This window comes from Natator depressus, chromosome 2, assembly GCF_965152275.1.
Source record: "Natator depressus isolate rNatDep1 chromosome 2, rNatDep2.hap1, whole genome shotgun sequence".
Classification (NCBI taxonomy): domain Eukaryota; kingdom Metazoa; phylum Chordata; order Testudines; family Cheloniidae; genus Natator; species Natator depressus.
This window is the reverse complement of record NC_134235.1, coordinates 152,771,890-152,798,176: the sequence shown is the minus strand read 5'-3', so window position 1 is coordinate 152,798,176 and position 26,287 is coordinate 152,771,890. Positions and strand designations below refer to the sequence as shown.

Here is a 26,287-nt window from a genome sequence, read left to right as displayed (position 1 = left end):
GCTGCAAGAAATCCCAAGGTCCTACAGGAAGGAGATAATAAGCTATTCATATTTACAAATTTCTCCATTGTCACTAGTGAAGGCCAGTGGAATTCACAGAGGTCGGGAGAATGCTTCACTGAAAACAATTTTAGATTCACTTTCCTCTACCTGGCAACTCTAAAAACAATCAGCATTGGTTAGACGTCCACCTTTAAACGTCCAACAGAAATTAAAGACATTCTCAGCAGTATTTCATATAGTTCATTGATGTGAACTATGCTGCTGCTATGTAAGAAGTAGATCTGTATATTCCCTATTGTATAGACTTTCTGTAAAATAACCTCCTGGCATATTGGATATTAACTTACAAAATTGGCTACTAATGCCATATAATTAATTTTTTTTTAACCTCTTCCCCACTTGATTTGAAATTGTCTGTCTGATTTAACAGAAGCAGGAGGTTTAGGGAACTTAAAAAGTAAAGAGAACTCAATCGCTTGTGCTTGTTTTACTCTGCTGGAATGGAGATTCCCTAGACATGGTTTATCACATAATCTGTGTATTTACTTTTTGCCCTTCTGAACGTATACCATTGAGGATTGCTTCCCCTCCCCGTATGCCAAGCATTTTACAGATATGGAGAGTCACTAAAAAAAAAAATCAAACAAAATGTTCTCTTTCAGGCTATCAACACTATTTAATTCATTTCCCTGTAAAAAATATTTCATAAAAGAAAAACCCAGAGGACCATACCCAACAGAGAAAATGATAGAGTATTGGGGAAAATTGTTTGTTATAGCATTTTTTAAAAAGAAATTACCTAACCAGTATATACACTTGATTAAAAAAGGCAAAAACTCTCATTATACTAATAATGCTAGAAAAAAAGAGAAACTATTTAAAGCAACATATACTTTTATAATAAATGACAATATTTAGTAAATAGTTATGAACAGTCTAGAATGTGTACATAGACTATATATCTCTCCATATCTTTAATACTTTTCACTTAGTTATACTCATCATATGCAAGAAACATAATGCAGAGATACCAAACTTGATGCACTCAATATGGCAAGCTGCATGATCCATTTATACTAGACAAAAAATCTCCCCATTATGGTGTATATTTTTAGGTAGTCTTTCCTCCGGGTAAAAAAAAAGGTTGCACAAACTTTTTTATTTCCTAATATGCATTAGTAAAGAAGGATTTTAAAAAGGTATAACAACACTATCAATAATTCCTATTAGCTACTGCCAAAGATATATTGCAGAACGGAGTGACTGACCCAGGCTCCTGTACAGTATCTGGCTCTTTTTAAAAGCAATATTAACCTGTGGATAGCAGGGAGAAGTACTACTGTCGCACTACTGGTGGCAGGAACAGTGGGAAATCTAAAGGGTGGGAAAAGTAGTGTAGACAATCCCATAGGAGGGTGAATGAAGAGGGGGGATGTGCTCTCTCTAGCCCAGTGTTGTATCATGGATCAAGGGGGATGTGGTCTCTAGACCACATGTGAAGGGTGAAAACAAAGTGAGAGTGAGTGTGTGGTTTGTAGTGGGAACATAGACTGAAAAGAAAATTAAGTCTCTGGCCTATAAGCTGGTGGATGTTTCTCTTGCCAATGCATGAAAAGTGGATGGGGGATAGTGATGATCTTTGGCTATATTAAAAATGCAGGGCAGGCGAAATGGGCAAGGTAAACCTGCTAGCCTGTAAATGGAGTCTGGGGCAGATTTAAGGTGGTGGTGGTGATTGAAAGCGTATCTGTGAATTTCTGGTTTTTTCCAGCACATCGGTTATCCAAAAACTAATTATTAATGCCTGTTGATGTATAGTTGTTTTTAAGGTTTAGAATACACAGCACTTAACTCTGTCTAAAGAATGTTTGACTGGGATTGTCCCTAACTTTCATTTAAGTGGAAAAAAATTACTTCTTTTGGGGTAAAATTATGTTCACATCCCAGCTCAGGTCTTCCCAAGCCCCCATCAGCTCCTTCCAGCCTAACCTCCACACGACACTTTTCAGACTCAGAATACTCATCCCCGGGGCGGGTCAGGGCCCTTCTCCCTCCTACCCTTTTCAAACCAGGACAAGCGAGCCCTTTTTTCAAAGTTTTATAACTCGGAACAAGTTTTATAACTCTGATTAACTTCCAACTTTTTTCAAATAATTTTTCTTTGGGGAGGGACCTACACATAAGAAACTGTGTGGAAAAAGCATTTTTCAGAAAGTTAGACGGGTGGGGCAAATTCACACTTATAATGGAAACTTAAAAACCCTTAGCTATGGAGTCACTATTGTAAATACATACACATGTATTATAGACATGGATATAGACACAGACTCTGAACTATATACTGTGGGTGTAAATCTTTATAAACAGGAATATTATAAATACAGGACATGCCAGAGATAAGAATGTGATTAGAAATTTCTCTGTGATGACCATACCACTTATAGTCCTGTTAACTTGGACATATATTGCAGTTGATGGTGGGGGGGGGCTTCCTGTTTTGTTATTTGCTTTAAAACTTGCTTATTTATAGGTTGGCTAATCTTATCTGGTTGGAGAAGTGTTGAATACCATACAAAGATGCCTAGTTTTGGCTATACTGGATGGAAGGATGTTGGAAGTAATATTTTATTGGGTAAGGGAGTGGAGGTGGTGAGTGGTGGAAGGGAGAGGGTGTGGAGAAACTCTACTGATATGTGTTAGTGTATGTATGCTGTAGTTAGAGGCAAGAGTGGATAATGATAGTAATGGAAGGAGGTGCAGCAAAAGAGGGTCTCCGTTAATAAGGTAGGGAATAAGGTTAAGGAGTTTAAGGCAGTGGTCTGAAAGGAAAATCTAGAAGGAGTCAGATTTCAGTGTTGGAGCACTCATTGCAATGAGTCACTGAGAGAGCCTGAGAGCTGCCTTTGTTTCACTCGTGTCTGAACGTTGGAGGAGACAACAGACTCCAATTTTTAGTAACTTTTTCTTTTCAGAAGTAAAAATTCATGTTCTCCGAACATTTTTCCCACTTAAGGTCTTTCAACAAACTTTAAAAAAAAAATGCTCTCAAGGTAAGAGTGCTAACTTTTTACTTTTTTCTTGTATTTCTGCCTTTTAACTTTTAGTCTTATCTTTTTTCTTTTTTTTTTCTCCCTCTTCTTGGCAAATTTGCTCCAGGCATTGCTGGTGGCCCTGGAATTTGCTACTACTGCACTGGGGTTCATTTCTCCCTGTTGTTTTAGCGGCTCAGGTCATAGAAGGTAAGAAACTCCCCAGATCACTTATTTAACTTGAGGTGAAGGGTTTCTTTTGAAAGCCACATTCCTAATATGGAAAGTAGTTGTGCACTTCAAATTTCTAATGTATTTGCTGACTGCTGTTCTCAGCTTCACTTGGAGAGGTTGCTGCTAGTTAAGAGCTATAATTGCCATTCATTCTGGAAGGGTGGGGGGCTAAAATACATCAATTGGTCCCCAAAAGTAAGAGAGCATATGATGTGTTCTCTCGACATTATTTGAGAGTGCAATAAGAAAAAAATAACTTCATGTGTTATATGGTGTATATAAACTACACTTGGATTTACAGAGATGCAGAAGGGTAGTAGGAAGCAGTTAGATGGGTATAGAGCTGTCATTCTGGTGTTAACAGGAGCAAGTGCTAAGTGTGGTGTGATCTCTAAGGCATTATGTGATGCTGCTTCTGGGTGTTATGAATTTGTGCTCCAGAATGCCTGAGCACATTGTGCCTTTCAGATCTCTTCAGTTATTTTTGACTAGCATGCTGAAATGAAAATCTAACCAGTTTACTTTTGTGAATGAAAATCCCGCCCCCCTATAAATATAATGCATGCTTTGTAACCTGGTCAATACCAGTCAATACCTTGCAGTTTGTACAGATGATATAACTTTCCAGCATATTTTAAAAGATACTGTATTGATTTAGAAGTTTACATACTATTGAAGAAAAAGCAAATAGAGATTGAAATGTTAGGTTTGCAGCACGGACGATAATATACCTTAAAAAGAGTTTAGCTCCTTCTTCAAATGGAATTAATTGTGGATCTTAATTATGTAGGCAGCACCTAGATTCTATAGTTATGGGAGCATTAAAAAGGTACTGCATAGAAAAATACAGACTGGAGATAGAGATTTGAGTATTCTTCAAACCCCCCCTCCCCTTTTTTTTTTCTTTTTTTTTCCTTTTCAACTGCAGCATGCTGCCCAATGTGTGGCAATGTCACAGCCAAAACTCCAGCTAGTTATTCCTTTCATTTCACTGGGAGGTATGCCACATGTCAGCAAATGCTAACTGCAAGATTTTTACATATTGGCCAAGTATGTTACATTGCTGGACTACGTGTAATTTATGAATGCTACCGTTAGGAACAAGCTATGAGAAAGAGGGGCAAACATTACATGTATTTCATTTTCTGACCGTACAGAGTACGATGCGTATACTATTTGGATCAAACTTGCAGCATCATATGAAGATTTATTTCTCATGTAAAGCTAAATACAGCAATACAATGACGAAAATGTTTATCTTGGACTGGACAGTCAAATGAAGACCTATAGTACATAAAAACACAAGTAGAAACCCACATGTGGCCATAACTATATGGGTCATACATTGGTAATACTTCGAATAAGCATGAAGCTCTTGCAAGAGATCGATCTAGCACACAGATCTGCCACCAGAGACAGAGCAGTCAATGATATAAATTACATTCAGTCCTGTAAGATGCTGATTGTCTTCACCTACAACTGACTTGAACGTGAGTTCAGAGTGCCCAGTATCTTGGAGGTTTGAGCCCATAGATCTTTGACTACTTATCTCATTTTTTTGCACATATATCTTTGTGCAAAACGGTAGGCTGATATAGACCAGTAGTTCAGCAAACTGGAAACTACTCTCCCATTAATGTGTAGAGTATTTTTGCAGGTAATTCAGTAATTATCCGGATAAATGCACATCTTCCCATGTGTGATTTTACTGCTTGTTTCTGAAAGGAGATTAGAGTTCTGTCAATTTTTAAGCTTTCTAACTAGCTGCTACTGCTGACACCATACCTGTGGTCAGTCAACCCAAGAAATATATTGGCCTGACTTTTTTGTTCTCTTTAATATTTCCATTTCCTAAACACTAATAAACTCTAAGCAGACTATGTCTACAAGTCTCTTTCATCATTATTGATTTCCAGGTTTCTCCTAGCCTTTGATTATCTGGGTATTGCTTCCTACTGCTACTTGGCTTCTCCTCTCTCTCCCCCCACCAGGCAGCCGTGGCTTACAGCTACAATTTGGCCCTGTCTCAAGTACTTTATTTTACAAGCTGCTGTGTTATATCTTATTTCTTAGTGGTGATTTGTCACCCTGTAGCTGTAAATGTGTATCTTTTCTTTGCTACAAATTACTCTGTATAAAGTGATTCTGCCCAAGGAGATGAAAGAAGGTAAAGCTTGGAAATATTGGCATTGCCTGCCCATCTATTGGAGGGCACTGAACTTTCAAATGAGTAATGTAGAGCCCAGTGCAGGGGGGCTACCAGTGGTGGTGGGGCGAATGCTACTCCAGCTGAGTAAGGGTGACAGAATAAGCCCCATATAAGTATTCTTGTTAATCAGGGAAGACTTAGTAGATTATGAAAGTCTCCACATATTGTAAGCAAGATATGAAACATCGTTTGGTGGCATCAATAATTGGGAGGATAAATATGTCATCCTTCCATGATACTAGTAATTGGTCAGTCCTGCTACTTGTCTGTCCAGCCAGCCTGTGCCTGGACCTTATGCAGATACACAGGGGAAAGTGTAAGTTGCCTTCCCCATTTGCATGATCCATGGAAGGGCCAAGTAAAGTTGCAGCCTCTGGTCCAGATCCACAAAAAGACTTAAGATCCCAACCTCCCACATTAGGTGCCTAAGTTAAAAATTTAGGTGTCACTGAGCCTCAAAACCTCCACTTGGCTGCTTTCTAACCCTGGAGGTGCCTAGAATCACTCAGTGCCGATATTTTTTGCTGTAGAAGTCCCCTAGCCTAGATGCTTGTTTCTCCCTCCAGGCATGCACAGTGCTGCCTTAGACAGGAGTCCTGCTGCCTAACTCCCACTGAAGCCACAGTGTGGTCCTCGAACCAGGTACAAATCGGCGTTCTCCCAGCTATCTCCCCAGCATGCCTAACTCCACACAAAATCAGGCTTTGAGCATGCCTAACTCCACACAAAATCATTGGGGGACAGCAGCAGCCTCCCATATAGCCTTTAGCCCTATGTACTCACCCCCCGATAAGGAGAAGGGATTTGAACAGGGGTCTCTCACCTCTCAGGTGAGTGGCCTAATCACTGAACTATAGATAGTCTGATGTGGGCTCTCTGTCTCTGCAGCTGAAGTTGTTCCACTGTGTATAGATAATTAAATTTGCATTGGGCCAAAGAGAGAGTGTGAGTGACTCTATAGTCCAGTTACCTTAGGGTACTGGTCAGGTGACCGGGACAAGGGAAGTCTAGCCTGGTGGTCAGAGCAGTCGTCGGGAACTAAGGACTAGGGTCAGAGCTGGAATCGGTTGTCAAAAGCTGGAGCCAAGGGTTAGACCGGAGGGCAGGAACTGGATACAAGAGCCAGACTAGCATCTGTAGTCAGAAGAAGCAGAGCTGGAGGTCAGGACCTGGGTCGAGCAGTGTATCAGGCAAGGTGGAGTTCAAGGTAGGTGCAGGATAGAGGCAAAGCTGGGGGCAAAGCAGGAGCAGCAGGACCAAGGTAACACAGGAGCAGTCACAGGGGTGGGTATGAGCACTGAGCAGCCAGCAGAACTGCTGCTGCTGGCCCCTGCAGCCACTCAGGTGCTGTGGCTCATCAGACAGCCTGCTGCAGGCCAGCTGTACTGATGAGGTTGCCTGGAGACTAGCTCTGCTCCAGAACCTGATTCCTAGTAGCACCTTACCTGAGAGGTGGGAAACTCAAGTTCAAATCCCTGCTCATCAGATAGAGAGTGGAACTGAACCAGAATCTCTGCAATTGCAGGTGAGTTCCCTAAGCACTGGGTGAAAGATAATAAGGGAAGTGACCACCCCCTGGCCATTTTGTGTGGAGTCAAGTGTGCACTGGCACTGTTGCAAGAAACAACACAGGTGCCTGGCTCCAGGAATGGAGTTCCCAGCTGTGGATTCCAGGCTCTGGGTTCCAAGCAGAGTTAGGATCTTCTCTCTAGCCTGGACCTAGGTGCCTAAATCCCAGTGAGGGGTGGGGCTTAGGACACACCCTTCTATTGGCTATCTTAGGTGGCTCCTTGCTTAGCATCCTGGCTTTTTTAGCTCCATTCTTGGGCACCTATCTCTCTCCATACATTATACCGAGAGCCTAGGCATCTAACGCAGGCTTCATAGATTCCACGGGGTGGCAAGGCACCTAAAATTTAGGCACTGCAATGCTAAGAATAAATCCACAAAATGCCTCTGTGGATTTGTGTCTCTGTTCTTTGGGGACTGCAGGAATGACTCCCTTCCCCACCCACCCCCATGCTCCATCCCTATGCCCCTGTAGGCTTATGTCACCTCAAAGTGGGTGGAGAGAAGATGAGGCCACGCCAGAGGGGGGAGTATGCTATACCCCACAAAGGGGTATAGCAGTGAGTATGCAGCCCATGTGTGCCCAGGAATTCCAGGAAGTATTCTGCCCTGCTAAGCCAGAAAGCCTGCAGTGTTCTTCCTGACATGGTGGCCTGTATCCCCTCATTGTGGACTCTGCTTAAATGGCATAATCAAGTCCCTAATGATCAAGCAACTGTTTTTAACACACCAGCAAATCCAACTGCTCTGTTTTGTTGTCCAGCCAAAATACAGAATTAGTCGCTGTTATATACATTGCATTTCACAATTGCACGGTTTTCCACGTGACACATTGCCTTATTTTAATTTAGCAACTAGAGCATGTGGTTATAATACCTCCAGAGCTGTTTTCATTGTTCCAGGAGCTAAGGGTCAGTCAAAAGTGTTTTTTGACGGGTAGTGTAGATCGTTTCCCTGGATCATAACACAGAGTGTATGCAAGGCAGCTGAGTGTCTGATTAAACTTGGGATATTTGGCAGCTAGTTAAATAGATTAAATTGTTCACCAATTCATGGAAAAAAACCTCACCTCCAGTGAATGATTTATTTGGGGCTAGATTGTGCCACACAGACAAAGCCCTGGTGCTCAGAGGCACCCCCTTCTGCATCACTCTGCTTGTTGGTACATGGGTGGGTCAACCATGGCCCTTCCCCCTCTTTGCCCCCGACAGGTGATATGCACCCAAGAGGGAGCAGAGTGGGAGAAATCCCTGCACTCCCCAGAGTGGGCTCATAAGGGGTGGGAAGATCCTTAGCCCTTTCCACTGCACCCTCCCACTGCACACCCTCAAAAGGGGCAGGCAGAATCTGGCCACTGAACGTTATGGAGCCTGTCTAATTGTGGAAACCTTTGTAATTACAATAGATGAAAATTGCATCAAATAGTACCTTATTCTGTTTGTACAGAGAGGTGTCAGAGCCTATTAAGGGGAAGTGATGGAGCTGATTTACTTACATTAGTGATTGTCATTTGAACTATTTAGGTGCACATTGTTAGAATTTCTTCCTCTAGTTGTGATAATGCCTCATGTTTGGCCATTTAATAATTAGGTCCCCTACCTTCTCTTTGATGTCAGTGCATGGCATTGGTTACTAAAGGCCTCATTGTGCAAGGTGCTGAGCACCTTCCACTGCTCTTAAAGTCAATGGGAGTTGAGGGTGCCTGTCATTCTCCAGGACTGTGATGTATTCCCAATTGTGGCATCAGATTTGGAATTGTAGAGTGTGAGTGCTGAAGCTGAGGCGGGGTGAAACTTGGAACGGTGGGAGCCTCTTTGATGATCATCTTGCTCTCAAAATGTCCCATTCATTCTTCTAGATGTCAAAATATCTCAACGCTTATTAGTGTGGGCTGCAGTTCTTGACAGCCAGAGCAACGCTGTTGCACGTTTTCATACTTTGTTCCAAAAGAAGGTGGGCTTGTTTAAATTATCTATGTGACTTGCAAACGTGGAACCATATACTGTATCTAAATATTTTAGGTCTGAGTCCTCTTACTTTTAAAGAGCTTTAAAGCTTTCCCATCAACATCTGGGTTCTATTATTAGCAAAGCTACCCAGTGCCGGGTCTGCTGTAAATAATATGCTCAGCAACAGTTCACAGAAAGTAAATATTTGTCTTTTTTCCTTGAATCTGTGTGTACAGAATGGCTGTCATTAGGTTGTTGACACAAACTTTGTGCTTAGTGGCCCCTTGGTTCTAATGAAACCGTTCCAAATTATTGACTCACATTGACTGTTGGCCACCTTCCTGGAATTCAGATATGTAGGCAGATTTGTATTTCTACTCACAATGTGCCAATGCAGTGGGTGTAGAAAAGAATGCACGTAAATAGTAATTATATGTGTGAAACAGGCTCATTATCCACCACGATGGTGATGGCAATGTTGACAGGAATGGTCTGTTCCTTTCAATTCTCTTCCAAGAAAGGAAACAATGACTACAGTAAAGCTTGACTGTACAGAGCACAATGTTTCGCAGATAATGCAGATGCCTCTAATCTTGTTACAGCTCCAAAGTGAACATTTGGACATTGTCAAATTGCACTGCAGTCTAAATTAAACAAGTCACTTCATATCTTTAAAATGTGTCTTCAGGGTGTTAGCAGCTGTGCAAGTTCTTAATATACAGTCTGTCCTGATTTCATAGCTGTTAAAATGCCTTCGTTATCAAAACAGAGCCAGTTTACTTAGAGAAAATTGATGAGGGTAATCTGTATAAATAGTTGAAGGATCTGGTAACACCTGTGGAACAAATTTGCTACCTCAGACTTGTCCTATCATTTGCTGTTCTAAATAGATTAGTGTACCTGGTGCTGCATTTTGTCCAATAGCTCTTCAGGACAATAACTGGCTATTTGGTAACTTGCTCTGCTGAGCAGCTAAAGGTTCCCAAGGCCTCTTGAGGGGAAACAAGTAGGGGTGCAAGTGTCTATAATTAGTATAGTGGCTGTGTTCATTTCCACTCGTCTCCACAGTTACCAGAATGGATACGCTTCAGATGGAAAGTCATTTTAATGTTCCAAGCTAAATTTCATGATTTTGTAAGTGATATCTTTATATGTATGCCACTGATGCTGCTTCGGTGAGTTGCTGTGCTAGAATAGATTGAAATCTTCATCGCAATGGACTGGCAGAGCTGCAGGCACTGCAACACAGGAAATGTCATTTAAGCAGCCTGAGTGGTGCAACATCCTTTGAGTGTTTAAGTACATGTGCATCTGCTCATGCACTCATGAGTTTGTCAGGGCTTTACGCTAAAGCGAGGGTTCCACTGTGAGGTGGAGATCCTCCGCAAGAAATACCTCCTGTGTGCCAGCACTGACACTTTTACACCACATACCAAATGACAACTCCTCACTGCTCCTACCATGGATAAATTGGTAGAAACGTGCCTGTTATGGAGGAAAGGGAAGTACAGGCAAAGGATTTGCAAGAGGTATGAATTTGGCCCACTGTATTGCCGTGCTCTTCTGGCAAAACCAGAGGATCTCTTGAGGAGCCAGAATTCATGCATGAGAAAGGCACTGCCACAGGCCTGGTGTGCAAAGAAGGTAACAGAATGGCACAAGGGAGCATGGGATCAGGAATTGTCTGTAAATCACAAATGAGGCCAAAACAGAAACTTCGGATTTGCTTCATGCAGTGACCCACCATTTGAAAGGACTGAATCCATGTTGTCAGTAATATGGTCTGGCATGAGGCACAAAAACAAAGACTTTGTATACATTCGTTTTGCCTGAGCTTAATGCAAAATAAGAGAGTGACACTGGTAGACCAGGTACCAGCTCATGCCAAAGCCCCAGGCCTCACTGAACACTTACAAATGCTGGAAGAAGAGCTCTGTGTGGCTCGAAAGCTTCTCTTTCTCACCAGCAGAAGTTGGTCCAATAAAAAAATATTACCTCACCCACTTTGTCTCTCTAATATCCTGGGACTGACACAGCTACAGTTACATTGCACATATGAGGAAGCCAGGCCAATTCCCTTGTGGATTAGTATAGATCAAAGAGATAGCTAAATGTATAAGAATGTATTTGGTGTTTAAACTCCATGCAAACTAATGGGATGCTGCATGCATTGTTTTCACTTATCTGTATCCTGTTATAATGTAATTGCAAACATTTAATCAGTGCAGGGGACTGGACTAGATGACCTCTCAAGGTCCCTTCGAGTTCTATGATTTACATTGTATATACCCTGTTACTAAATAACCCATCAAATAAGAAAGAAGTTAGAATTTTAACAGGGAAGTGCTAATTCTTGCACATTTCAAAGCAAGAGGGTAATGATTGGAGATGAAAGACTCTAAACGCATTCCTTTCTCCATCCTCAAAGAAATAGCCTGTGTGAGTAGTGACACTGTCAACTTGTTTTCTGTGAGAAAAAGAAGCTAGAAGTATGGATGCAAAGAAAAATTCTTCATCTCTGGACAGTGTGGATTTAACAGAGCAGAATAACTGAATGAGAAGACGGAGATCCCCAGAGTTTTTCTGGGTAGCCCTGAGAGACTTTTGGGAAACTGGCAGAACACTACATCTCTGCTACCATTTGGAATTGTAGACTGTGACTCACCCGTACATATAATTTTACCTGCTTTAACCTCTCAATAACGCTCATTCTTTTTTTGTTAGCTAATAAACCTTTAGTTAGTTCACTGTAGAACTGGCTACCAGTGTTGTTGTCTTTGGTGTGAGATCTAGGATGCAAATCGACTTGGGTGAGTGACTGGTCTCTTGGGACTGGGTGTAACCTGGAATATTTTTGTGATTTTTGGTATAAGTGACCATTTATCACATAGCCCAGCTTGCCTGGGTGACCAGATAGACTGGAGTGTCTAACGGGTCTGTCTGTGATTCCATTATAAGACTACTGCTGCAGTACTTGGGGAGTTCACATGTCGTACAGGGGTGGTGAAATCTAATTATAGAACATACCATCAGTTTGGGGTGTCTGCCCTGCTTTTGACAGTTTGCCCTGAGGTTGGTACTCATGGTTGTGAGCCACTCTGGATAGTGTGACAAAGAGTACCTGAATTAACACCATGAGAAGAAATATATTGGAGCCATCCTAATCGGTAAGCTTGAACAAGTGGGACAGTATAAGTGACTGGCCGGAAAAGGGGGATGCCAAAAATGCATTGGGTTTGGCACAGGTAATCTCAGAGATCCTTCACCTGTGTTGTGCTCTCTGAGCATATTTAATTGAGTAGTTCTGAGGTCTGCAGTCTATTGGCAAGAGAGTAGCTGTGGCTTCATCAGGACACACAGATGAAGGCAGACAGACACACCAGGATGGATTTAAATGGCAGGTTGCACCTTTGCTAATGTAACACTGAGGACTGGCGCTATAGGCCCAATCCACCTCTCACATAACAGCCATTCAGATATGTGGGGCGACATGGGCTCCCACCATATAACCAATACCTCAGGGTAGACCTTCCTCAGGCTACCCCTAGAACTCAGCTCACTTCTGAATCCTCTTCGCCTCCCACCCCACGAGGGGGTAGAGGGTGCCAAGGGAGTACCTTGGTCTGCAAGGTCTTCAGGTCTCCCCTTCTTACAGGAACAGGGTCCACCAGTGAAATCTTGGGTCTCATTTACATCTGGGAGCTGGGCCTTTTTAGCCTTTATCTGCACTGGATTCTTGCTGCAAGTTGCAACGCAATGAACTAACGTTCCTGTATATTTCTAGTATTATACTTCCAAGCCATGCCCCTTTCAACTTCACTGTATCTCCACCATGCTGTGAGGAAGGTGAGAAAACCCACCAGATCTCTGCCAGTTGGGTCTAGTGGAAAAAATTCCTTCCAGACGCCCAAATAGACAATTAGTTAGACCCACAGTGCCCTGAAAAAACCCAGCTCCTACACTACAACTACAATGAGGAGGGGGCAGGGGAGCTAAAGAGAATAGGAGGTCCCTAAAGTGTGGGAAAAGGTTTAAATTAATGGGAGAGTGAAAGGCAGGGGGTGGGAATCAATCCTTTTTTGCTCTCTCTGGCAGAGAGCCAGAGAAGGAGGGGCCCAGGCTGGGCATCTTCAGGCAGGCTCTCTCCTCCTCACCTCTGGGCAGCTGTTCAACTCTGCTGCCCTCCCAGCCCTACCCCGCCCCGTAAAGCAAGGAAGCATTCTTCACCTTAAAAAGAAAAGGAGTACTTGTGGCACCTTAGAGACTAACCAATTTATTTGAGCATGAGCTTTCGTGAGCTACAGCTCACTTCATCGGATGCATACTGTGGAAACTGCAGAAGACATTAGGTGCCACAAGTACTCCTTTTCTTTTTGCGAATACAGACTAACACGGCTGTTACTCTGAAACCATTCTTCACCTTGTGAGCGCCAAGGAGCAGTAATGAGTGGGCTTCTGAGTGAGGATCATGCTAAATACGATGGCAGCCAGAGAAGCCCACATAGACTCCACCACTGAAACCATTGAAATGGAATTTTAGTGAGGCTAGAATCCTTGGAAAGAGAGAGAGGCACTTTTCCCATCTTGTTATAATTCTGTGGTATGGTCAATTCTACCTAAAATATAATCAGCTTGGATAAAAATTAGTCAGCAGGTCCAAAATCCTTTGACTAGGATGTGAGTCATTTGCACTTTATTTATTTATTCGTTTGCTTGCAGCATAAAACATTTTAATACAACTTTTCCAGTGTTCTTGGCAGAGTTCACAGGAAGACCTTTATCTTGTGAGCTTTTTCCGGCTACATTAGAACAAAAAAAGTCCCTGGCTGTGCATTACTCTAATCCAGGCTGTTTAATACCAAGTTTGTGTTTTGGTCCCTGGTTCAGTGTTTACTAAAATGTGTATTGTAACACATTTGTAAATATATTGTAACACCGTCAAAGACTCCTCCAATAGACACTGATGCCCATTGATGTACGAGCATGCTAACGTATGGTTTAAGTTGCGTCTTTTCACATATTAGTGTATACATCTCCATGAGATTTAAAAACTCGTTTAATTAAGACATTGGCACACACAGCTTTAAAAAAGAGTGTTCTAATCTCTGTAGTCTGTATGTTTGGAGTCCAGATCCTCAACAGTATGATTTCAATGGGGTTTAGGTGCCTAAATACCTTTATGGATCTGGGCCAGGATGACTATTCAAGATTTTTTTTTTTTTTAATTCAAAGCAGCATACCTCTTCCTGCCATAAACATTCTGGAAGCAAAATATTCATGTTTTGATTCAATTTACATAGTAAGGCTTTACTTTTTATATCTAGCTACATAACTATAACATAGAAAAAGTAAGATAAATAACACTTAAACTCTGACTCACATTCAATGGAACTTCAGCAAATTCACAGTTAAAGGATTTGTTTTCTCCACCCACTGTTTGCAGCATTAGTATTGCCAAATGCTTGTACTAGTTTTCTCCAGCTCTCCAGGCTCGTCAAGTATACTATGGAGGACTGAGCAGGGGTCACAAGTTCCTGCCAAGTGCTCCAGGGCGTGTAGGCTTTTTGCGGGGAGGGATAGCTCAGTGGTTTGAGCATTGGCCTGCTAAACCCAGGGCTGTGAGTTCAATCCTTGAGGGGGTCATTTAGGGATCTGGGGCAACTATGGGGGATTGGTCCTGCTTTGAGCAGGAGGTTGGACTAGATGACCTCCTGAGGTCCCTTCCAACCCTGATATTCTATGATTCTAAGATATATTCAGTAATGCTGAACTCTAATCATTTCCGAGAGGATTCTTACAAATCATTCAATGCTTTAATGTGAGAGTAGGGAAAACCGACTCAGTAATAGACAAGCACTGAGCAAGTGCATATTTGTGACTCAAAAAGCAATCTTTGGCCTATTAAAGCAATTGACAGAATCCCTTAAAGTGAAATCAGGTTAAATGTTTTAAAATACTTAAGCAAATTTTATTTTAAAAATTATTAATTCCTTGCAAGTGCCTTAGTGATCCTTGTCCATTGGCTGTGTTTGTTGGTGTGGAAAAGTCACTGATTTCTTAAAAGAGAGAATCAACAAACAGTACTCATCCTCAGAGAAATTAATCACAGAGGGCCATCTATTATGCTGTATGCATAAAATCACACCGAATATCTGGGAGCAGGAAATTCCATGAGTTAAAACCCACAGACTTTCCTTCAGATTCCCCTGTCAGGAGGTGATCTCCTTAATCCTTAATCATACTGCTGCTCTACTGGGGACCCAGATCATCCAAACCCAGGTAGGGAACAGTAAGAATATCCTTTTAAAGGTCTTATAGTGGAATTGTTGCATCCCTGGTAACTTCCTATGCTGGAATGTGGAAAAGTCAGAGAGATTACTTAAAACAAATTGGAGGAAAAACAGAGTTCTGATTAAGGATGAATGGATTCGTTTTGTGTACTTTTTGAAGGGCTCACACAGCATGGGTATCAAAGTTTGACTCTGACACAAAATCCAGTATTATTTGGTTCCCATTCTGGCAGAGCTACCTGGGGGGGGGATGTGCAAAAGAGGCAGTTTGCCCTGTCTCCATGGTAATTGTTTTGGAAGGGCATGGGGGGGAAGGATTAAAAAGGGAGAAGAAAGAGGGTACATATGCATGGCTGTTAAGGGAATGTCTGTCATTAGATGAATTTTGAATTACAATCTGATAACTGCAAAACTTGGGCTCAGCCTGGTCTCCGGAGCTAATGAAGTGCCTTCCATTCAGTCAGCAGGCTCTCTGAGTTTGAAAAGTGCAATGTACATGAGATACCTCAGATGGTTCATTCTGGCCTTTGAAGATAAGGGCTGTGACTTGTCCCTGGGATCAGTTAGGCAATCAGTGCAGAGGATGGAATATTGGCATTATATTGCTCCTGTCTGTTCATTCTGCAGAGCTGGCAGGCTGACACACATTGGAGTTGCAGGAAAATACCCTGGGGCCTTGTACGGTTAACGCTCCACTGCCTGTTGGCTGGATAGGAAGTACTTAATAAGATTCAGCCATGTAATCACCTTCTTACCAGCAGCTTTATCCTTAGAAAAAAGAAAAGGAGTACTTGTGGCACCTTAGAGACTAACCAATTTATTTGAGCATAAGCTTTCGTGAGCTACAGCTCACTTCATTGGATGCATACTGTGGAAAATACAGAAGATGTTTTTATACACACAGACCATGAAAAAATGGGTGTTTATCACTACAAAAGGTTTTCTCTCCCCCCACCCCACTCTCCTGCTGGTAACAGCTTATCTAAAGTGATCACTCTCCTTACAATGTGTATGATAATCAAGGTGGGCCATTTCCAGCACAAATCCAGGGTTTAACAAGAACGTCTGAGGAACAGTGGCGGGGGGGGGGGGAGGAATAAACAAGGGGAAATAGGTTACTTTTTATAATGAATCAACCATTCCCAGTCTCTATTCAAGCCTAAGTTAATTGTATCCAATTTGCAAATTAATTCCAATTCAGCAGTCTCTCGTTGGAGTCTGTTTTTGAAGTTTTTTTGTTGAAGGATAGTCACTTTGAGATCAGAAATCGAGTGACCAGAGAGATTGAAGTGTTCTCCGACTGGTTTATGAATGTTATCATTCTTGTCTGTGTGTATAAAAACATCTTCTGTATTTTCCACAGTATGCATCATATGAAGTGAGCTGTAGCTCACGAAAGCTTATGCTCAAATAAATTGGTTAGTCTCTAAGGTGCCACAAGTACTCCTTTTCTTTTTGCGAATACAGCCTAACACAGCTGTTACTCTGAAATTTATCCTTAGAGTTCTCTTTTTCTGGACAGGTCTGTAAGCATGTGATCCAGCTCATTTTATGCCATACCCCATGCTGCCTTTTCACATACATACACACAGAATGGGAGAATGTACTTGTCAAAACCCATTGCCCTCTTGATTCAGTTTTACCACATCCTTCCCCTGGAACTGCAGACTCAGACATTGCAGAACTGGCAAGGGATTGGATATCACATCTACATTTAGGATGGAATGCCACAGAAAATGAAGATAAACCCCTGTAGATCTCAGGCCATATACTGGTGTATCAGCTGCTGCCACCCATTCCCCAGCCACCCACTCCCAAAGCATTGGCAATATAGTTCCAGGGTTTTCTGCATTTGGCTTCTCCTCTCCATTCAATTCACTCTTGATAGGATCACAGAGTGGTAGGTAATGGTGCTCAGAGTAGCAGTAATTTACAGTCCTATTTTGGCATAGTTTACAATGAATTGCAAGATACTTATGTTCTAGAAGTAGAACATTTCCCGATTTTTTTTTCTTTGCTCTTTTGCCAAACCAAATACCTCCTTCTGCTGCATTAGTGGCTCTGATGGGTAAATTCTGCAGAGGGGCCAGTGGTGCCATGGGGTCACCTGTGAATAGCCTAGGCCCACCACATTTTACGACCATCTTACTCTTGGCACACCAACTAATGTAAGGAGAACAGAACACACTTAGAACTCAATTTCTTTTTCATTGCCAGCTATGTGTATGTTAATGAAACTCAGGAGGAAAGAACCCAGTCGAATTTGTCAACAACTCCAAGCAATGCTTCAAACATCCTTGTATGTGGTGGCTGTATTGTGATAGTTTTCTGAAGAGCTGCAACTGTAGTTTGCTGCAAAAACTATTCCAGAACCATGGTTTGTCTAGCTGTTCTGGTGTGACTCATTTCTGGTGATGTAATTCTGATAATTTCAAATGACTGAACCCAGATTCAGTGGAGGTCTTGTTCCACAAACGGAAAGTATCCCCATAAAATTGAGAACAGTCTTAGCAAACTATAAACACCACATGGCTGGACTATTTTTTTTCTTTTTTCCTCTAATAATGACAAACTAAGTACCTGGCCTGCCTTGTAGAGAGATGTTTGTGCAAGACTATAATTGAAAGAGGTTTCCTCATAAGCGACAGTATAATGAATATAGGATTTTTGAGATGTGCCCTGGAAGCAGGGGTTGAGAACACACTGTAGCTGTGTCCAACAGTTCACCGCAGAGGCTCTCTAGTTTGTTTTTAATAAATGTTTTATTCATTTCTCACTCACTGCTTTGTTGTTTAATGAACCCCAAGATTATTAATCTCCTGTGCAGGAAATTGTGGGGTGAGATGTTGGTGAGTCCCTGACATTTAAAAACAAAAGCCTCACAAAGTTCTGATGCCCTAATCCAAGCCCCTTGGTTACTTCTTCGTCTCAGATTTGATAAATGTTGCTAGGTACAATTGAGGTTTTCAAAATCAAGAAAAGGAAGTATAAGGGAAGTTGCCTTATGATTATTCCAAATTATAATTGCTTACGATGCAGTGTTTGGGGGGAAAAAACGCCAGTTAAAACAGTTCAAGAATAATGGAAAAAGGAATTAATAGTAGGGATGGGTCAAGAATACCATTTTTGGATTCGACTGGGTAACTGTAGGTTTCAGTGCCATCGCATACTTAATAGATTTTATATTACTGGGGTAGGAGTGCCCTGCATCCAGGGCCAGGTAGCAGATGACAGACTGCATTAGGAGGAAATGGATGGGAGAAATCTGGGCTTTGGAAGTGTGTAGTGGGAAAGACCTGGTGGGAAGACTTTGGGGCTAGGCTGGGGTTGCAAGAGGCAGGCCCTAGCAGGTGGTTGTGGGTGGGGAATTTGGGGGTTGGAGTGGAAGGGGTAGGCTGGGCAGCAGCAAGGATGCATCCCAGGTGTGTCTGCCTAGGTAGGCAGGCCAGGCATACTGTATTTTTCTCTTCCTGCCACACACACAGCCCTCTGCTGGGCTGATGTTGGTGGGGTGCCAGAACAGTAGTTCTTGGCATTAACAATCATTGCGATAAGTGAGGCAGTTCACACTTCTCAGAGGCATTATTTCAGGCTGTCAGCAGACTCAGGATGAGGTTGTTGCATAAGTCAGGTCAGGTTGTCAAACTTTTCTTGGGGGACTAGAAGCTATCAGAGATTCTGCCATAATCACAGGACTCCAGGAGCTGTGGCCCTAGCTATAATATGGCAGCTACTTCTGAAGTAGAAAGCAACAGGAGGTGGTGGGCCAAAAAAGGCCCAGAATTTGTAACATGCAGAATAATGACCAACTACTGTACAGTAAAGCCAGTTCCTGCTCTTCCCCAAAATGCCATGTGATATTGTATGCCCACACAGAGTAGACCAGATGGCAGTTTGTAAAGTGTCATCTCAAAGACAGACAGACAGACAGACACAGACACACATCCACCTGGAACTCAGTTTGTCAAAGGATGAGAGGTCAAATCAACACTACCGTCTAACTACTCCAAACCTAACGATCATAGACCACAAGATATGTACTGTTTCAGAGTAGCAGCCGTGTTAGTCTGTATCCGCAAAAAGAAAAGGAGGACTTGTAGCACCTTGGAGACTAACAAATTTATTGGAGCATAAGCTTTCGTGAGCTACAGCTCACTTCATCGGATGCATTCAGTGGAAAATACAGTGGGGAGATTTATATACACAGAGAACATGAAACAAAGGGTGTTACCATATACATTGTAATGAGAGTGATCAGGTAAGGTGAGCTATTACCAGCAGGAGAGTGGAGGAGAAACCTTTTGTAGTGATAGTCAAGGTGGGCCATTACCAGCAGTTGACAAGAACGTCTGAGGAACAGTGGGGGGGGGGGGGGGCGGAGGGGGGAGGAATAAACATGGGGAAATAGTTTTACTTTCTGTAATGACCCATCCACTCCCAGTCTTTATTCAAGCCTAAGTTAATTGTATCCAGTTTGCAAATTAATTCCAATTCAGCAGTCTCTCATTGGAGTCTGTTTTTGAAGTTTTTTTGTTGAAGAATTGCCACTTTTAGGTCTGTAATCGAGTGACCAAAGAGATTGAAGTGTTCTCCGACTGGTTTTTGAATGTTAATTCTTGACGTCTGATTTGTGTCCATTTATTCTTTTACGTAGAGACTGTCCAGTTTGGCCAATGTACATGGCAGAGGGGCACTGCTGGCACAATTGCCTGACCAGGGGTATTCTATCTGCTACCCAAGATCCATAAACCTGGAAATCCTGGACGCCCCATCATCTCAGGCATTGGCACCCTGACAGCAGGATTGTCTGTCTATGTAGACTCCCTCCTCAGGCCCTACGCTACCAGCACTCCCAGCTATCTTCGAGACACCACTGACTTCCTGAGGAAACTATAATCCATCGGTGATCTTCCTGAAAACACCATCCTAGCCCCTATGGATGTAGAAGCCCTCTACACCAACATTCCACACAAAGATGGACTACAAGCCGTCAGGAACAGTATTCCCAATAATGTCACGGCAAACCTGGTGGCTGAACTTTGTGACTTTCTCCTCACCCATAACTATTTCACATTTGGGGACAATGTATACCTTCAAATCAGCGGCACTGCTATGGGTACCCGCATGGCCCCACAGTATGCCAACATTTTTATGGCTGACTTAGAACAACGCTTCCTCAGCTCTCGTCCCCTAATGCCCCTACTCTACTTGTGCTACATTGATGACGTCTTCATCATCATCTGGACCCATGGAAAAGAAGCCCTTGAGGAATTCCACCATGATTTCAACAATTTCCATCCCACCATCAACCTCTGCATGGACCAGTCCACACGAGAGATCACTTCCTGGACACTAAGGCGCTAATAAGCGATGGTCACATAAACACCACCCTATACCGGAAACCTACGGACCACTATGCCTACCTACACGCCTCCAGCTTTCATCCAGACCACACCACATGATCCATTGTCTACATCCAAGCTCTACGATACAATCGCATTTGCTCCAACCCCTCAGACAGAGACAAACACCTACAAGATCTCTATCAAGCGTTCTTACAACTACAGTACAAATCTCCTGAAGTGAAGAAACAGACTGACAGAGCCAGAAGAGTACCCAGAAGTTACCTACTACAGGACAGGCCCAACAAAGAAAATAACAGAATGCCACTAGTCATCACCTTCAGCCCCCAACTAAAACCTCTCCAAGGCATCATCAAGGATCTACAACCTATCCCGAAGGACGACCCATCACTCTCACAGATCCTGGGAGACAGGCCAGTCTTTGCTTACAGACAGCCCCCCAACTTGAAGCAAATACTCACCAGCAACCACACAACAGAACCACTAACCCAGGAACCTATTCTTGCAACAAAGCCTGTTGCCAACTGTGTCCATATATCTATTCAGGGGACACCATCATAGGGCCTAATCACATCAGCCACACTATCAGAGGCTCGTTTAGTTGCACGTCTACCAATGTGATATATGCCATCGTGTGCCAGCAATGCCCCTCTGCCATGTACATTGGCCAAACTGGACAGTCCCTACGTAAAAGAATAAATGGACACAAATCAGTCCTCAAGAATTATAACATTCAAAAACCAGTCGGAGAACACTTCAATCTCTTTGGTCACTCGATTACAGACCTAAAAGTGGCAATTCTTCAACAAAAAAACTTCAAAAACAGACTCCAACGAGAGACTGCTGAATTGGAATTAATTTGCAAACTGGATACAATTAACTTAGGCTTGAATAAAGACTGGGAGTGGATGGGTCATTACACAAAGTAAAACTATTTCCCCATGTTTATTCCCTCCCCCTCCCCCACTGTTCCTCAGACGTTCTTGTCAACTGCTAGAAATGGCCCACCTTGATTATCACTACAAGAGGGTTCCCCTCCCCCCACCCCCACTCCTCTCCTGCTCGTAATAACTCACCTTACCTGATCACTCTCGTTACAGTATGTATGGTAACACCCATTGGTTCATGTTCTCTGTGTATATAAATCTCCCCACTGTGTTTTCCACTGAATGCATCCGATGAAGTGAGCTGTAGCTCACGAAAGCTTATGCTCAAATAAATTTGTTAGTCTCTAAGGTGCCACAAGTCCTCCTTTTCTTTTTGAAGATATGTACTGTCTTCTTCAACAACTTTCTTATACCCTGCTATTGAGCCTGAACGTGTGAGGTGATGAGTCATCCCTGAACTAGAGCCTGATTAAGCCACATGTGGTGATGACTCATTCCTGTGGTAGGCTTCAACCAATCCACAAGGAGCTGGTCTGGTGACTCTCAGGGCCGGTATATAAGCTTCACAGGAAGAACTGCAGCTTAGACTGCACAATGTCACTTCATGGCTTAGAACTCTCCCAGCCGTAATAGCGATGACAGACTATACAGGCTTTAGTCTGCTCCAGCCTTGTTCCCAGTCCTGCTCTGTGCCCGGCCCTTGCACCAGACCAGCTCCCAGCCCTATGCTTGCCACCTTCTGACCGTGCTTTTGACTCCTGATTCTGGCTTTGACCTCTGGTTCCTGGCCTAACTGCCACTGCACAAACTATTAGATCTGACCATCCACACATTGGTTTCTGTTAGTGCAGGCCCAAGCATAAGACCATAGTTACTCAGTCAGCCACTTACCCTGGGTAAAATGTACCTCTGTTTAAAAACTGCCTGTACTGATGCTGAATATAGAGATTCAGAAGCATTCTTGTGTGATGTTCAGTGTTCTCCTAGGCATGACAATAGCCAGAAAGCTCTTCTGGCAATAGGGGCTGAGCTCCAGGACAGACTGAAAGCTGTGCTTTTGGATGCATGGAATTCTTTTGTGTTTCTAAGTAACTGCAAATGTTAACAGCTGAAAACAGTTTAAACAAGCTAGTCTCGGCAGCTGGGACGTGGGGATGGCTAGTGAACTGCTCTGTGACATCATCACCTGCATTTCTATTTTAGGAAAGCTGTGTTAAATTGTTCCACCAGTGGAGTGAGCCCAATGAACTAACAGGCTTGTGTGATTCTTAGGGCCTCATCCCACAAGCCGTTACTCGTGGCAGTAATCTTATTGACATCAGTGGAGCTATTTGCGCTAGTAAAGACAACTTGCATGAGTAAGATTTTCCAGGATTGGGCCTTTAATTTCTATGGTAGCACAAGTCCCCAGATAGAATACAGGACTTCTGTTGAAACAGGTTCATTTTTATCATTGTAGGAACTTGGTGCAGAAGGTTACCTGATCTAGCCCAAGTGGTGAGCTGGAGCCAGTTCACACCGGTTCGCACGAACTGGTTGTTAAATTTTGAAGCCAGTTTAGAACCGGTTGTTAAAGGGGTGGGCAAACTCCGGCTCGCGGGCCACATCCGGCCCATGGGACCGATCTGTCCGTCCCACCTGAGCTCTCGGCTGGGGAGGCTCCCCTGTGAATTTTTACTCACCAGGCAGCACTTTGGCGGTGGGTCCTTCAGTGCCGCTGAAGACCCAGAGCGACTGAAGGAACCGGTTCTTCAGCTTCTGGCAGCTCATCACTGTCTAGCTCCATACCAAAACCTTGAGTCACCTATGTTACGCTTCTGTCTGCATCAACAATTGCTTCATGCACAGAGGAAGGTTGTATGTTCAGTGCTAGACTGTACCCAGCCTTACGTCAGCGTGCAAATGGAGCAAGGACTAAATACAATCTGGACCTTGTGCTCTTCTGAGTGAAAGGCTCTGTGGCTAGTGCCACTGTCACCACTGTCTTCTGAGGTGGGCTGGGGCCATGGTCCAGTCCCCCTCCTCACCTATCTACAGAGCTAGCTCTGTGTAGTGGGAAGGACACATTGCACCTGTCAAGACACAGGGCCTGCATCACAGCCAGTCTCCAAGCAACCTGATAAGTGCAGCTGGCCTCAGGTAGGCTGCCTGATTGGCTACACTGCCTAACTGGTGGGAAGAGTCAGCAGAACGGCTGTTAAGCACTAGCACTACTACTCCTTCAGTGGCTGCTCAAAGCATTTATCCATGGCTGTGACAGCGCCTACTTGTGCTGGTCCTGCTCCCGCCTTGTTCATCAAGGTAACATGGATCTGACCCACGGCGCTGACTCCTGATCTCTGACTGGCTCGGACCCTTGGCTTTGGCACCTGGGGTCTGACTCCAGCTTTGGCCTTGGGCTCTGATTCCTGACTACTGACTCAGATTCTAACCACTAAGCCAGACATCTGCTCTGATCATTAGGCCTGACTCCTGCTGTAACCACTAGGAATGGCCAGCCATGGCCCAGTCACGTGACAGCACCATGGCAAAGTGTGGCACAAGGTCAGTGCTCCCCCTCGCTCCATGTAACTCCAGGAAGTTGTGGGTCTGCTTCAAGCACAATACTCTGGGAGCTCCTGCTGGGCTGGTGTGGCGGTGTACCACCCTTAGTGCAGCATTGTGACTTAAAGATAAAATATACCCCTTATTATTTGTATTACCGTAGTGCCTAGGCATGCCATTGATAGCCCAGGACCCCACTGTGCTAGGTGCTGTACAAAAGCAGAGCAAAAAGATGGTCCTTGCCTCCAATGTGCTTGCAGTCTGAGATGAGATGACAGATGGATGAGACAGACCAATAGGCAAGTACAAGGAAACAGTGAGACAGCATTGCTCAGCATGACAGGCAGTGGGCTCAGCACCAGCAGCCTAACCATTGTCAAGCTTTTTGTAGGCATTACAGCAAAGGAGAGCTTTGGGATTGACTGTCAGGGGCCTTGAAAGTGATAGAGAAGCAGGAGCTAGTGGAGGGATTCCAAGAGCGGAGTGACATGGTCAAGTGATGGGCTTGTAAAATGATCTTTGCAGCATTCTGAATGAAGTGCGCAGGGCCAGAGTTCATTCGTCAAGGCCGGAGAGAAGGATGTTGCAGTAATCAAGATGTGAGATGAGGAGGGGAGAGTTTAGCTGTGTGGATGGTAGGAAACATCATATCATAGAGATGTGATGCAGAAAGAATCAGCAAGATTTAGGCCTCATCTACACTACAGAATTTTGTTGACAAAAGTTATGACACTTTACTTAAAGCGCTGTTGCATGTCCACACTATGCTCCTTGTGTTGGCAGGGCACATCCACGCTAGCAACTCCTGCATCAACACTGAGATTAGTGCACTGTGGGTAGCTATCCCACTGTGCAACTGGCTTCAGGGTGCTTTGGGAAGGGTTTGCAATCCTCATTGGCGGGTACAGCGTCACATGATGCAGGTTTTTCAGTCCCATATTTCCTACTAGATTGCCAGCCGCTTTTCAACTGAAGTGTAAGGGGTGGTGGGAGAGGACAGGAGCGTGTGTGATAGGGAGTGTGTGTATGTGGGAGAGACAGAAACAGTCTGTGTTTGGGGGGAGTATGTGAAAGATTGTGTATGGGTGCAGTGTTTTCCCCAGGAATTGAAATTGGAGGGAGGGTGTTCAAATTTACAGGGGGGGCGGGTCAGGGCCAATGAGAGGGGAGAGCATGAGGGTGAAGGTGGGCTTTATGGCACCATAGTAAAAACTGAAAAATGTTTCATGACCATTTTATTAGATTTTAAAATCATCACACAAATTAAAGTTGGCTACTCAAGCCTTCTATGAAGCACTACATCTACATCCTTCTTGGTTTCTTGTTATAATTTTGCACAACTCTGTTAATGAACTTCTTGAATGCAATGCATTCATCTTTGGTGGCTTCTCGTGTGTCCGGTACTTCCATTCCTTCAACTGATATGCTCATTAGTTCACTCACATGATCAGGAAGAAGGCGACTTCTTTCAAAACACAAAATTCTATTCATTTATGAAAAAGAACGCTCAACTGTAGCTGTTGTGACTGAGAGTAGAAAGAGGTGAATTTCTACTTCTTTCATCCCAGGAAACATAGCACAAAGATCAGGTCGAGCCACTAGTGATGATAAAAAAGAAGCTGAAGTCAAATCTTCATTCATTCGTTGTATGATATTCCACTCTGTGTTCAAATTCTCTATTCTGTCCTGAGCACATGGCAGCCCCATTGCTGGTAGTGCCTCACTCCACTCAACTGTCGGTATTTTATAAGACAGGGATCAGTAAAAGCAGCGTAGAGGTTGAGTAAAATCTAGAAGTCGCTGTTGTAGATTTTTAAGAATCAAGTCTGTGTACTTTTTCAGTTGTCTTAACAAACACTTCTTGTCCTCTTCACTTAAGGATTCAATATAAATGCCTTCATTAGACAACTTCTGGACTGAAATCTTTGCTTCTTCTAGTACTTTTTGAATGGATAGCTCTCTGATTGGTCCAAATGTAGCTTCTATTGCTAGACAAAAATCTACTACTGTTGAAGCAGATGCCTGGATGGCATTGTTTAATGACCCAAGTGGTTTCAACAGTAGACTTACAAGAGAGAGAATGGCAATAGTCTTCTCTGAACGTAGTAGCAAAAGTAATCCACCAGCCTCACTACTTAGATCCGTCCCATCTTGGTAAATACTTTCCAAAGCCAGTAATAATGTCTTGAGTAATTTTAAGACAACAGCCA

The 26,287-nt window shown here is 43.3% G+C and overlaps 1 protein-coding gene and 1 long non-coding RNA gene across 2 annotated transcripts in view; one reads left to right on the top strand and one right to left on the bottom strand.

Moving 5' to 3' along the window:
- The window catches only part of LOC141982791 (uncharacterized), a 39,274-nt gene extending 24,729 nt beyond the window's left edge, over window positions 1-14,545 (bottom strand). The window contains exon 1 of the long non-coding RNA XR_012638221.1: window positions 14,374-14,545. This is a non-coding gene — a long non-coding RNA (uncharacterized LOC141982791). The remainder of the gene's footprint in view (window positions 1-14,373) is intronic.
- Window positions 2,695-26,287, top strand: part of COL15A1 (collagen type XV alpha 1 chain) — a 270,398-nt gene continuing 246,805 nt past the window's right edge. The window contains exons 1-2 of the mRNA XM_074945147.1: window positions 2,695-3,053; window positions 3,160-3,242. Coding sequence (XP_074801248.1) covers window positions 3,043-3,053; window positions 3,160-3,242 — 94 coding nt within the window. The 5' untranslated portion in view covers window positions 2,695-3,042. The remainder of the gene's footprint in view (window positions 3,054-3,159; window positions 3,243-26,287) is intronic.